This window comes from Artemia sp. Qi Xiang Cuo, chromosome 10 (assembly GCF_049724085.1).
Source record: "Artemia sp. Qi Xiang Cuo chromosome 10, ASM4972408v1, whole genome shotgun sequence".
NCBI classification, from domain to species: domain Eukaryota; kingdom Metazoa; phylum Arthropoda; class Branchiopoda; order Anostraca; family Artemiidae; genus Artemia; species Artemia sp. Qi Xiang Cuo.
In genome coordinates, this window is record NC_142803.1 from 22,132,976 (window position 1) to 22,147,070 (window position 14,095).

The 14,095-nt window shown below is 34.6% G+C and overlaps 1 protein-coding gene across 1 annotated transcript in view; it reads left to right on the plus strand.

Annotated features, from left to right (window-relative positions):
* The window catches only part of LOC148947579 (putative RNA-binding protein 19), a 191,742-nt gene that overhangs the window by 94,471 nt on the left and 83,176 nt on the right, over positions 1–14,095 (plus strand). Inside the window, exons 8-9 of the mRNA XM_089095315.1 lie at positions 2,483–2,671; positions 12,180–12,319. Coding sequence (XP_088951441.1) covers positions 2,483–2,671; positions 12,180–12,319 — 329 coding nt within the window. The remainder of the gene's footprint in view (positions 1–2,482; positions 2,672–12,179; positions 12,320–14,095) is intronic.

Consider the following 14,095-nt stretch of genomic DNA (forward strand, 5'->3'; position numbering starts at 1 on the left):
AAAATTCGGTGCTTGGCTAGGCAAGTTACAGCTAAGCACCCAGTTCTAGACTCTATAGTCTAGGATTTTCGATTACAGTCAATCAGAACATGTCAGGTTCAACTATTTTCATCATTTATTTTTATATTTTTAAACTGAAATTTAATTTTTGTTTTCTCATTAATTTTTTTTTCATTTTCGTCAAATATACAACACCAGACATAATAGTGGACAGTAAAAGTAGGGACTACAATTTGGGAAGTTTTGCCCGCATAAGGTTTCTTGATTGGCTGAAAATGGCAACTGTTTGAAGTTATCTATTTGAAGTTATATTTGTAGTTTTAGCTAAGCACTGAATTCTTTTTCTGAACGGTAATTTCCTAGACATTGATTTCTGGCCAGGCACGTGTCTAGACATGAGATTCTAGCTAGACACGCATTTGAACGCCGCTGAATGAAATCACTAATCCTCTTTTCACTGAAACTGGGTGGCACGAGTGAAAATGTTGATATCTGGCGCAATTTGTATCTTTTCTATATATTGAGAAAAGCAAATGGTTATCTTTTAACAGAATAACAAGAAATGGTAGCCTGTTATTTTCTTCAAATTCAAATGTAAATTTAATGTTTTTATCAAAGCTATTTAAATGTTCAAGAAAAAGATTTAAATACTCAAATCCGTGCTTTTAAATATAAACAACCTCATCCATGAATCTACCCCAAAAACAAGGGGGAAGTCTAAAACTATTCAGTTCAGCGGACGTTTCAAAAAAATCCATGAAAAGGTTTGCCTACAGAAAACTCCCATCGGTAACACCTGTTCATAAAACTCTCCTCTAAAGCGAAATTCAAAAGAATTTTCGTTAATCGAAGTAACCAATCTCATTATAACATCATCCTCCACGCTAGACAATTTTACATTTTGTAACAAATCGAAATGTTTTGTATTTTATTCTTTAATATATATTCGGGCATTTTAACATTACAGTTGGAAACGTGGAAATAACATCAAAACTACAGAAAATTGAATTCTCCTCTAATGTAAAGTTATTTAATTTTCTAGTGAGATTGGTGGAATTTTTCAAGTAAGATTTTTGAGTTCCTAAAAGTGGATGGAACGCCACTGACAACTATTCTCCTAGGTTTGGACAGGTGACTGAAAAGTTGATACAATGGGGCGAAGTGGGACACCATTCTCATGAATTTTGAGTAAACCATAGATTGTGGGCGCAGAACAACCTCTTGGGTGTAACTCATTGTAAAGTTGTGGGTTATATTTAAATTCATTTTCTATGCCTCTAATTTAATTCTTGTTGTCTTTACGTATCTGTCAGTGGTGTCAAAAAGCGTTTTTTTTTATAAGTGGTGCTGTCTGAAATAATGGCTTTCATTTTCTGTTTGTAATCACAATAGTCTATGATTACAATTGTATTACCTTTATCAGCTCTAGTGATAATGAAGCCTTCATCCTTTTTTATTTGTTAAAGTATTTTGATGTCATTTTTTGGTTGTTTTAATTTTCAATTTTGCTCTTATTAAAAGTCGTGGCTTTATCATGGCTTTCCAGTTCAGCTTTAGATCTTTCAGAAGTATCTTTAAATAACTTTAAGACTTTAGCGTAAAGAGCGAGAAATGAGGAAGGGGCAGTCGCCCCCCCCCCCTCACATACGGAATAATTTCTGATCGTGTTGAGTTTTAATATTGTTCCTTACTTTCATTTTTTTTATTTAATACAAATTGCAATACAAATTTGCAAAATTCAAAATTGCAATACAAAATTGCAAAATACAAATTGCAAAATTGCAATACATTTTTTTTATTTAATACAAATTGCAATACAAATTTGCAAAATTCAAAATTGCAATACAAAATTGCAAAATACAAATTGCAAAATTGCAATACATTTTTTTTATTTAATACAAATTGCAATACAAATTTGCAAAATTCAAAATTGCAATACAAAATTGCAAAATACAAATTGCAAAATTGCAATACTTTTTTTTTATTTAATACAAATTGCAATACAAATTTGCAAAATTCAAAATTGCAATACAAAATTGCAAAATACAAATTGCAAAATTGCAATACATTTTTTTTATTTAATACAAATTGCAATACAAATTTGCAAAATTCAAAATTGCAATACAAAATTGCAAAATACAAATTGCAAAATTGCAATACATTTTTTTTATTTAATACAAATTGCAATACAAATTGACATCCTCATTTGCTGCAAATTATTTTGTCAACGAAAAACCAAAATGTTTGATATACTAATTGTAATATACTGATTTGGAAAATACCTGAATACAAAGTATTCCTCTATGTATTGTGTTTGTTGTGATTGATGTTTACCTGCAAACTACAGGTGGAAGTACTTAGTTTTATTAAAAATTACGGATATGCTCAGGATTTTGTTTTGGATCATTTTTAATTATTAAGTTACTTTTAAGGATTGTTACAAATTTTCCAACAATATTTTCTTTTTTCTGTCTTTATACAGGAACAGTAACAGAGGTCCATTTGCCGATCGATAAATACACGAGGAAAGTCAAAGGTTTTGCCACTGTTTCATTTCTACTACCAGAGCAAGCAGTGGCAGCGTATTCTGCTTTAGATGGCACAATTTTTCAAGGAAGAATGCTCCATCTATTACCAGCCAAGGCCAGAGAAGAAAAAAACGATAATGGAGGTAGGTCAACGATATTTGATAGCATTTCTTGTTGTTTAATTTTTTTCAGTCCATTAATTACACTTATCCATCTACTTTATTTATTGGTTTTGCTACTGTATCTTAACGAATGATTGTTTTTTGACATAATCATATATGACGTTGTTTTGTTGTTGTTTTTGTTTTCTTTTTTCTCGTTCGTCCCTTTTTTTCTTGTCCTTCTGTTTGATTGTAGTCATATTATTTAATGTTATATTTAGTCTCCCACTCTCACTGGCCAAAGAGCCTTTGTGGGGAAATTTTTCTATGTTTTCTATTTTTTTTCTATGTTTTTCTAAGCTTTGTAATTTTTCTATGTTTTCTTTGAATAAATTGAAAATTGATTGAAGAAGTATCATAACTTGGGGTAAAGCCGCAGCATAAGGGCTAGTCCTCCCCTTACAATTGGTTGGAAAGAAACTCCCTGATAATAGAACAAAAAAGTTTTGATCTAAAATTTTCCTTTTCGATTTTTCTGAACCCCTCTCCCCGAAAGAAAAGATTTTTAAGGCTCCCTATATGTTTAACCAGGTTTGCCTGCGTTTCAGGAAAACTTTTTATTAAATTTGGATACTGTTCTTCAATAATGTACTGAGTGTTAAAATCATGGAAATGAATCTGTCTGTTAAAAGTAGAAATACTAGTATATTCTTGTAAAATTTTCTTAATTGTATGAAATCAAAATATCGCTTTACTCTTAAGAGTCCTTTTGTGGATAATGTATGTACCCTCAATCCTATCATACAGAGATAAGTTTGCTGAAGCAAACTTATTCCTTGACATGGCATGTATTGCATTCGTAAAAAATATTTTGCTAAATGTGTAAATGTTAACTTAAATTTGTTGTATGATTAATCGATAATCAACAATTTAGCCTTCATTAACTTTACTGATATCAACGTCGATTTGAATTCCAAGCTCTTAAGTTTTGCCCGAATATATGTATCAATCTGGCAGCTTTCCAATGAGCATAAGAATCGATGGTTCAACTAGCCTTTATTAGTTGACGCTCGAGACTTTTCCCTGATGCTCTAACCCCGGTCGGCTAATTTATTGTTTGGTCTGATTTTGAATGAAGGTTGGTCGAAGTCGATCTAACATCCTTCTGTATTTTCTGCTACAATCTAGGAAATTTGAAACTATTACATGTTGCCAAATATAAACCCTTTTACATTTCGGGGATCTCTTTTAAAAGAATGTCTGAAGTTTGGTTTTATCCTATCGCTCGAGGAAACCCAATTATGGCCTGATTATAATTAAAATCGTTAAATAAATTACTTTAATCAAGTATTATAACAGTCTATGTCCTTACGTGTTTATGAGGAGCTCCAAATGCTCTGATTTAGAAGTTCAGTTTTTTTTTATGAGTTCCTTCGCTTTACCAATTGCGAATTTTTTATTATTATATACCAACTCAGGGATTACTGCCATTATTAATTCTTTACTGTTTACTATATTATTTAACATCCTATCTCTTTGGGAAGAGGAACCATATCCTCGTCTACACACGAGGTGTAGCAAATCCTTTGGCTTGAGGTGGGGGCTAGTGGTGAGACTCTGCAAGCGCAGCGACCACTGTACACGAAGTGTTGATATTCTTTCGCCTGGGGTGGGGAAAGTGATGAAATGAAAGCGCAGCCATCGACACACACGAGGTGTGGCAAAGCCTTTGGCTTCGGGCGGTGGTTAGTTGTGAGACTGTGAAAGCGCAGCCACCGTGACTCTTGAGACCCTACGGTTAAATAAATTTTTAAGTAACATCTAAATTTTAGATGTCAGGTATGGTGGAAAAACGCCGGGTCCTGCTGCAAGAAGAAGATATAAATTACAGGGAGGACCCGATAAACCCTCGGTTGTTTGGCCTTATATTTTTATTTAAGGGGATACTGTACCTTAATTAGCGAGTCTGAGCGTCAACTGACCGTCACAAAGACAAAGGACACCAGTAGTTAATTCTCCCAGGGAATTAGCTATCATCGAGAGGTGTTAAGAATCTGTTGATCGCCCATGAAATTTGATTGAAAAGACGCTTGTCAATCAAATCGGGTAGCACTACAGGGGACATCTAAAGCTGTTAAATTACTCAAATGATATTTGTTTTTAGTTGATATTTAGAGTTTTTTTTTAGCGGGTGTGCTAGAACGTTTTTAGGGACTGCCCTTTTCTTTAGAATATTGTATCCTCTTAATATACCTATGCATGAGATATCGGGTGATGAACACTGATCTAATCGTGTATCCCATTTTACTTAAGGAATCTTGATCAAGACAAACTCTGTATTTAAGAAGATATGAGGTGTCCACTTTCCCGACCGTTCTGTTACAAATGAGTGCTTATTTGATTTTAATTTATTTTGCCGTATTACCATGGATACAAAAAGCAAAATAAACACTGATCCAACCTTTTTGCCCATTTCACTTAAGGAATCTTAAGCAAGGCAAACTCTGTGCTTAAGAAGATATTAGGTGTCCACTTTCCTAACTGTTCTGTTATAAATGAGTGCTTATTTGATTTTGAATTAGACCCCGGTGCCGCGCCGATGAGGGAAGACCGGCGGCGGCGGGGCCAAAAACAGCGTGCCTTGCCGTGCCGCCGGTAAGATGTCGGCGGCGCGCCGCCGTTGCGATCAATGTTGACCGTAAACAATAATGTTTCCATCAGTCTTTCTCAAATCACAGCTTAGATTTACAACAGATTCGAGCCTATTTATGAGCTTAAAACTTCGCAAGTCGCTGGCTGGAAACTGGTCTTCTTTGTTATTCATCAAGAGAAGTAGAAATCTGTTAGAAACGAAATGGCTGTGGCGTTTCAGAACCCTTGCATAATAGTTGAAGTATTTATTAGCTATGTACTCTTAACATAAATAACTATCAAAATTGGTAGTTTTTTTCATCGAGCATTAGGCCTACTGCATACAAAACTTCAAATACCGTATCACAAAATTCGTTAGTTATCTGGTTAAAAACTTTGAATATAAGTTTGACCTTAGAAGCTTAATTTTTTCATAATGCTCTTTGCCAATATCTGCTTTGTCACCTTTAAAAACAATTGAAATGGGCGACTTTGATATTGATTTTTTTTTTTGCTCTTTTAGATTCCTAAAAAGCCTTCCTTGTATTAAAAACGGGTTTTAATAAAAATTAAAAAAATACATCAAGTATAAACTCACGAAAATCTGGTTAATTTTTAAATTATCCTAGGGGTTGGACAAAGATGTTGTACGGAGTATATTTGCTTGGCTTCTTCCTTCTTTAATTTACATGTGTTGATTCATATTTCAAAACATTATCCAACTGTCGAAATATACCATACATAAAACAATATTTACAATACACAAAAGAACATACAATTGCAAGAAGAAATATATGCAAAACACAAAAACACATCAACCTGTCCTACTAATTTTTTCCATAATCATTTATAATCATTTTGAATAGGATAACTTAAAATTTCACCTTAAAAAATAATCAAGCATCAGTTGTGGATGACCCCACCTCAGTGCTGGAAGGAAAGTGGAAGTTAATTTCCAATCAATGTGCCAGTCTCAACCAATTAGCTTGGTCGAACTTAAATGAATTTATGTAATGGACGATATCAGAAAATTAAACAGCTTTTCGAAAAGCATGCATAGCAATTCAACGTAATCTTGTATGATTTGAATATATTTTTCAATTATAATTAAACTAAAATGGAAACATTATGACGTTAAAAACTTTTAACAAAGACAGTGAACGTTTAGAAATTTTCCTTATGGGTATTCTTATTGAATTTCCTTTCTTTTAAGATCGTGGCAACGCGTGACGGGTAAGCTGGTATACTAATGAAAGTCCAAATATTAGTATGTATAAAAAAGGTATATTTTAAAATAGTGTGGAGGGACAAAAATCTAGGGGTCAACTGGTCGAAAAAAATTCCTTCAGTCAAACTTGGAAGTGTATTCTAACTGCGGGAGGTGGCTATAATTGTCATGAATAAAAATCAACTTATCCACTTTGTGTGGACTGAGGCTGCTTTCAATAATAAAATTCAACATATTATTTGTATATAATAATTCCCTACCCCCCCCCCTCTGGACACCACCTTTATAGGATACCGCCTCTGCTTTAAATTAAAAAAAAAAACATTTTGGCATCCCTGCTTTCAATAAAAAAAAAAAAAAAAAAAAAACAAAGTAATATCAATTAAATAAAAAAAATCCCAATGCCCCCACCTCTGGATACCGTCTTGATAGGATACAGTCTCTACTTTAAATAAAAAAAAAAAAAAATATTTTTGGCATCCCTGCTTTTAAAAAAAAGGTACTATCAATTAAATATAATAACTTCCTAGGCCCCCCCTCTGGATACCATCTTGATATGATACCGTCTCTGTTTTAAATTAAAAAAAAATTAACTTTTTGGCATCCCTGCTTTCAACAAAAAAAATTCAAGATATTATCATTTAAATAAAATACTTCCCTACCCCCCCCCTCTGGATACCATGCATCTTGATAGGGTACCTTCTCTGCTTTAAATTAAAAAAATAATTAAATTTTGGCATCCCTGCTTTAAAAAATAAATAAATTTGACATACTATCATTTAAATGTAATATCTCCCTACCCCCCCCCCCCATCTGGATACCACCTTGATAGAATACCGTATCCACTTTAATTAAAAAAAATAACTTTGGCATCCCTGCTTTCAATAAAAAAAATCAAGGTACTATCACTTAAATATAATAACTCCCTAAGCCCCACCCCCTTTGGATACCATCATCTTGATAGGATACCGTCTCTGCTGTAAATTAAAAAAATAATTAACTTATTGGCATCCCTGCTTTCAAAAAAAAATCGAGGTATTATCATTTAAATATGATAGCTCCCACTCCCCCCCCCCCTCTGTATACCACCTTGATAGGATGCCGTTTCTGCTTTGAATTAAAAAAAAATTAACTTTTTTGCATCCCTGCTTTCATTAAAAAAGAATCGAGGTATTATCATTTAAATGTAATACCTCCTTACCCCCCCCCCCTCTGGATACCACCTTGCTAGGATAACGTCTCAGCTTTACATTAAAAAAATTATTTATTTAATAATTAATTATGTCACTATATGGTTCAAACATACACGCGAAATAATTTTAATTAGTATTCATTGAAAAAATAATTAAGGGTATGAGTAAAGGGGTACAAAGACAACAACAAAAAAGGCAAAATTATTCAGATACACCTCAAACTATTGGAAAACTGAGTCATAGATTCGCCGTGGCATTCAATAAGATTCAAAGAATCTAATTAAAAGGGAGCACACACAAAAGCCAAATTAGGCCAGTATTCTATGAGAAATCGTAAAATACCCAAGAATGAACAAGTACCAATGGAAGGTCCTGTTTCTATCAAAATATTTCAATGGGTTCCCAGGTCCTTTGATATTATATTCTTCCATCTCCACTTTAAAGGAAAAAAATAAATATCTTTTTGACATCCCTGCTTTCAGTATAAAAAATGAGGTATTATCATTTGAAAATGATAGCCCCCTATCCCCCCCCCCCCGATAGGCAATAAATTACAACTTTTTTTAATCATATTTTTGGGGTAACTTCCGTTTCAATATTTAATTCCCCAACATTTTAAATCGCTTATTCTATAGATAATTTTTTTATAAATATACGGTTATTTTTTTTTTGGGGGGGGGGGGGTTAAAATATTTTTCAGTCAGAAGATTGTATTTTCTTTAATCTATCAGGCGTTCGACAATTGAGTATTAAACATTAAGAAAATCTTATCTAAAAAAAGCAAAAGGAAAAAAAATTCTGCAAACTTACAATACAGCTGTAGAAACGATCTTTCTGCTATCAATTTCAAAATCAAAGTGTAGCGAATGTTACATTCTATAATTATATTCACCTTGAAAATAAAATTCTTGACTACAAATGATGTTAGGAATTGCAAGTGGGAAACTGGATTCGAAATAATTTAAACTCACATCATAAAGACGATACTTTTTTTTTGTCAGCATATGAAGAACTGTGTATATTGCAATATTTGCAATGCAATTGCATATTGCATCTGTCTGGTTTTTATGCAAAGTAACAAGAGACAAAAATTAACGAACCAGAGAGTAGTGAAGAATTATGGTATGCAAAGTAATATTTGTCAGGGAAAGTCACTGGTAATAAATTGCTAGGGGTAGCACCGTGATTGCATGATTTTTGGGGATTCGGGGAACCAAACCTTTTTTTGGGTTGACGCATAGATTTTCGGCGAAATACTGGAAAATTCGTGGATAGTACAAGCCCTGCTTGATTTCTAATCAGGAAAATCGAAATGCTAAACCACACGAGAAGGAAAAGCTCTCCAACTTTGCGGTTGACGGAATTAAAAAATTACCGCAAAATTAATTTAAAGTCGACCGAACGCCGCCGCCTTTGCCGGCGGCGTTCTGACACTTCGGTGACGTTCGACCGGGCCTCTTGTCGGAGGCGTTCGGTCGATCCGCCGGCGCGGCGCTCGGGTCTATTTTGAATTTATTTTGCCGTATTACCATGGATACAAAAAGCAAAATAAACACTGATCCAACCTTTTTGCCCATTTCACTTAAGGAATCTTAAGCAAGGCAAACTCTGTACCTAAGAAGATATTAGGTGTCCACTTTCCTAACCGTTTTGTTACAAATGAGGGCTTATTTGATTTTGAATTTATTTTGCCCTATTACCATGCATACAAAAAGCAAAATAAACACTGATCCAACCTTTTTGCCCATTTTACTTAAGGAAGCTCAAGCAAGGCAAACTCTGTGCTTAAGCAGATATTAGGTGTCCACTTTCCTAACCGTTCTGTTACAAATGAGTGCTTATTTGATTTTGAATTTATTTTGCCCTATTATCATGGAAACAAAAAGCAAAATAAACACTGATCCAACCCATTTTGCCCATTTTACTTATGGAATCTTAATCAAGGCAAACTCTGTACTTAAGAAGATATTAGGTGTCCACTTTCCTGACCGTTCTGTTACAGATGAGTGCTTATTTGATTTTGAATTTATTTTGCCCTATTACCATGGATACAAAAAGCAAAATAAACACTGATTCAACCCTTTTGCCCATTTCACTTAAGGAATCTTAAGCAAGGCAAACTCTGCACTTAAGAAGATATTAGGTGTCCACTTTCCTAATCGTTCTGTTACAAATGAGTTCTTATTTGATTTTGAATTTATTTTGCCCTATTACCATGGATACAAGAGCAAAACAAACACTGATCCAACCTTTTTGCCCGTTTAACTTAAGGAATCTTAAGCAAGGCAAACTCTGTACTTTAGAAGATATTAGGTGTCCACTTTCCTGACCGTTCATATACAATAAGTGCTTATTTGACTTTTAATTTATTTTGCCCTATTACCATGGATACAACAAGCAACATAAACACTGATCCAATCCTTTTTCCCCCATTTTACTGAAGGAATCTTAAGCAAGGCAAACTCTGTACTTAAGAAGATATTAGGTGTCCAATTTCCTAATCGTTCTTTTACAAATGAGTTCTTATTTGATTTTGAATTTATTTTGCCCTATTACCATGGATACAAAAGCAAAACAAACACTGATCCAACCTTTTTGCCCATTTTACTTAAGGAATCTTAAGCAAGGCAAACTCTGTACTTAAGAAGATATAAGGTGTCAACTTTCCTAACCGTTCTGTTACAAATGAGTGCTTATTTGATTTTGAATTTATTTTGCCCTATTACCATGGATACATAAAGCAAAATAAACAAAGATCCAACTTTTTGGCCCATTTTACTTAGGGAATGTTAAGCAAGGCAAACTCTCTACTTAAGAAGATATTAGGTGTCCACTTTCCTAACCGCTCTGTTACAAATGAGATCGGGATCTTTCATAGAATACCGTAAAGAAATTTTGCTGGAATTCTTAAGTGACCGATATTTTTTCTTATATCGCCTCCCTTGACAACACTCGACAGGGAAACTTGTCCTTTTTAGTCCTAATTTAATCTTACGGGCATCAGTGCAGACATTGATGCAGAAACCAATCTCAAAGTGTATGTGCATAGCATCACTTTTTTTTAAAACCCCAAAAATAGACTTGATTCACTTTAATACTGAAACTGCTGGATACGGGCAGTCTTTCTTAGTTCATATTATATGCTCCATCTTGAAAATCAATGAAAATCGCTTTTTAGCACTGGTAACAGTAATTTATTCATTTTCATCAACAGTAGTCATCCTTTAGTAATTGATATTTTTTTTATACACAGAAAAATTTTTCTCTTAACAACTCACATTAACAATCTGAATATTATATTATAATCTAGAACTATATATTATCTTTGGGTTGGGGTTATATACCTACATTTTCCTATGCGCGCTCACTGGAGCCCAATATATGGAAATCTAATCAATTTTGACGGCAATATCTATTATTACCTGCACTTTATTTAGAAGTATGGCGCTTCTTTCATTTTTTTTTTCTCGAAATGAAGTCTACTAAAAATTCAATAGCTTTTATAAAATTTTGTCCAAGCTTAATAAGTGAAACCTCTGTGTTTCCATGAAAACGCTTAAGGTATATGTAAAACCTGTATCGCTAGTGATTTAGTGATTGGGGATGTGGTAGGTCTTGGGTATACCCGTCTTCTATGTGTATATGAAGGAGCTTAATGTAATGAAATTCCCCATTTTTCACCATTTTAAACCATAATTATGTGCGTGTCTAGACTAATGATATTTCTTTCTTCTTTTTTTTTCGATTTTAGCCATAGTTCACAATGAGGCTATGCTTTTCTATGAAAAAAATGATGTCCGATTCTTTTGAATTCCTATTTAAAAGCAGTTGTTGATGGGGTTGGATTACAGCGATCCCTTCCCCTGTGACTACGTGCTGGACCTCTGTACAAGACTGTATCCAGGGGTGGCTACCGGGTTTGAACCCCCCCCCCTCCCCGAAATTTTTGCCCGACTTGTAAAAACGTAACAAAAATGCATACTAACAAATTTCAAATGAGTTTTTTAATTTTTTTCTACTTCCACCCGAAAAATACCCCCATCCCCGAACAAATATCCTGGATACGGCCTTACCTCAGTATATGGCAATTTTCCGATTTTCACAATTAATTCTATAATTATTAGTATAGTAATTGTGGTAAATTATTCAGTAATATCTGTTTTTCTTTAACTCAAGCCAGGAATATATCCAGGGGAGGTACCCGGTTTTACTCCCCTCCAGTTTTTTCACAAAGCATCAAAACAAATATGGAATTTTTTTTGCGTTTCGTAATTTTTTACCCCCACCCCCCACCCCCTTCCGAAGAAAAAACCTGCATACGGCCCTGAATCAAGCCTCTTTAGATCAATAGGTACCTCTAGCTGCGTGCTGGAGCTAAGTATTGGCATATGGAGCTTTCCACCTTTTTTTTTGTTATTTCTAAGAATGGAAAAAATAGTTTGTAAATTTAGGTTGTTTCTGTTGCTTTGTTTGTTGATTGGCTTCTTTTTGCTTGTAGAACCCCTGTCTTACAAAGACAAAAAGGAGAAAATTCTGAAGAAAACCGCTGGTTCTTCTCACAACTGGAATACTTTGTTCTTGAGTCAGAATGCCATTGCGGAAGTTCTTGCTGCTCGTTATAATGTCTCAAAACAAGAGGTGAGTTTTCTGCTATTTGTTAGTTTTGCTGTTAGTGTTAGAATTCTCTTTGTGTTTTGCTACCTTTGTGTAATTTTTTCGAAATATGAAAAATATATTAGCAGACTACTGCTATGCGAAGACATTAGCAAGGGAAGCTATACGTAATGATAAAAATGACCCAGCATCTGAAGTGATGGCTGAAGTGGCCAGATTTATGCATAACAATTTTAAAATGCTTCAAATAATGAACGCAATTAAGACAAGACTAGGAGCTTCAAGCCGTTCGTATCATATATACAAAGCATTAAAATTACTCGATTACTTGTTTGAATTTGGTAGTGACACACTTATTGAATTTAGTAGTGAAGGGTATGACGAAAAACTGAGCCTGCTGAGCTACAAGGACGACAACATTGGAGAAGCTATTTCGCATCTAGTGTTTAAGGTAATGGACTGAAGAAGAACGAATTACTGGAAGAATTAACCATTGGATGGCAGAAACAACGTTCATATTCAAACTCAGTTCAGAAACGCCGATGCTTCTAACCTATTGAACGATGTGTCCGGATACCCAAGGAGTGATACTTCTCGTGGTATACTTCAGAATAGCAAAGTGTCCCATGCATAATCACCAAAGAAGGTAAAATTTTCTGGAGATGAGTGCCAATTTCCATGTATGGATCTCAAAATGGAACTTGTCTAGTGTGTATGGGACACTAGTAAAGTGTCCCATACACAATCACCAAAGGAGGTAAGATTCTCTGGGGATGCACGCCAATTTCCATGCATGGATCTTAAAATGGAACTTGTCTAGTGCGTATGGGACACTAGTAAAGTGTACCATACACAATCACCAAAGAAGGTAAGATTCTCTGGGGATGAACTCCAATTTCTGTGCATGGATCTTAAAGTTAAACTTATCCAGCCAGGAACTTAAAAGACATCTCCGTATCTCCAAATAGTGGTACGCCTCTTGGTATGCTTAAAAAGATTATAATTTCCAATACACAATCACCAAAGGAGATAAGATTTTCTGGGGATGAACGCCAATTTCCATGCATGGATCTCAAAATGGAACTTGTCTAGTGTGTATGGGACACTAGTAAAGTGTCCCATACACAATCACCAAAGAAGGTAAGATTCTCTGGGGATGAACGTCAATCTCCATGCATGGATCTCAAACTGGAACTTGTCTAGTGCGTATGGGACACTAGTAAAGTGTCCCATACACAATCACCAAAGAAGGTAAGATTCTCTGGGGATGAACTCCAATTTCTGTGCATGGATCTTAAAGTTAAACTTATCCAGCCAGGAACTTAAAAAGACATCTCCGTATCCCCAAATAGTGGTACGCCTCTTGGTATGCTTAAAAAGATTATAATTTCCCATACACAATCACCAAAGGAGATAAGATTTTCTGGGGATGAACGCCAATTTCCATGCATGGATCTCAAAATGGAACTTGTCTAGTGTGTATGGGACAAGAGTAAAGTGTCCCATACACAATCACCAAAGAAGGTAAGATTCTCTGGGGATGCACGCCAATGTCCATGCATGGATCTTAAACTGGACCTTGTCTAGTGCGTATGGGACACTAGTAAAGTGTCCCATACACAATCACCAAAGAAGGTAAGATTCTCTGGGGATGAACTCCAATTTCTGTGCATGGATCTTAAAGTTCAACTTATCCAGCCAGGAACTTAAAAAGACATCTCCGTATCCCCAAATAGTGGTACGCCTCTTGGTATGCTTAAAAAGATTATAATTTCCAATACACAATCACCAAAGAAGGTA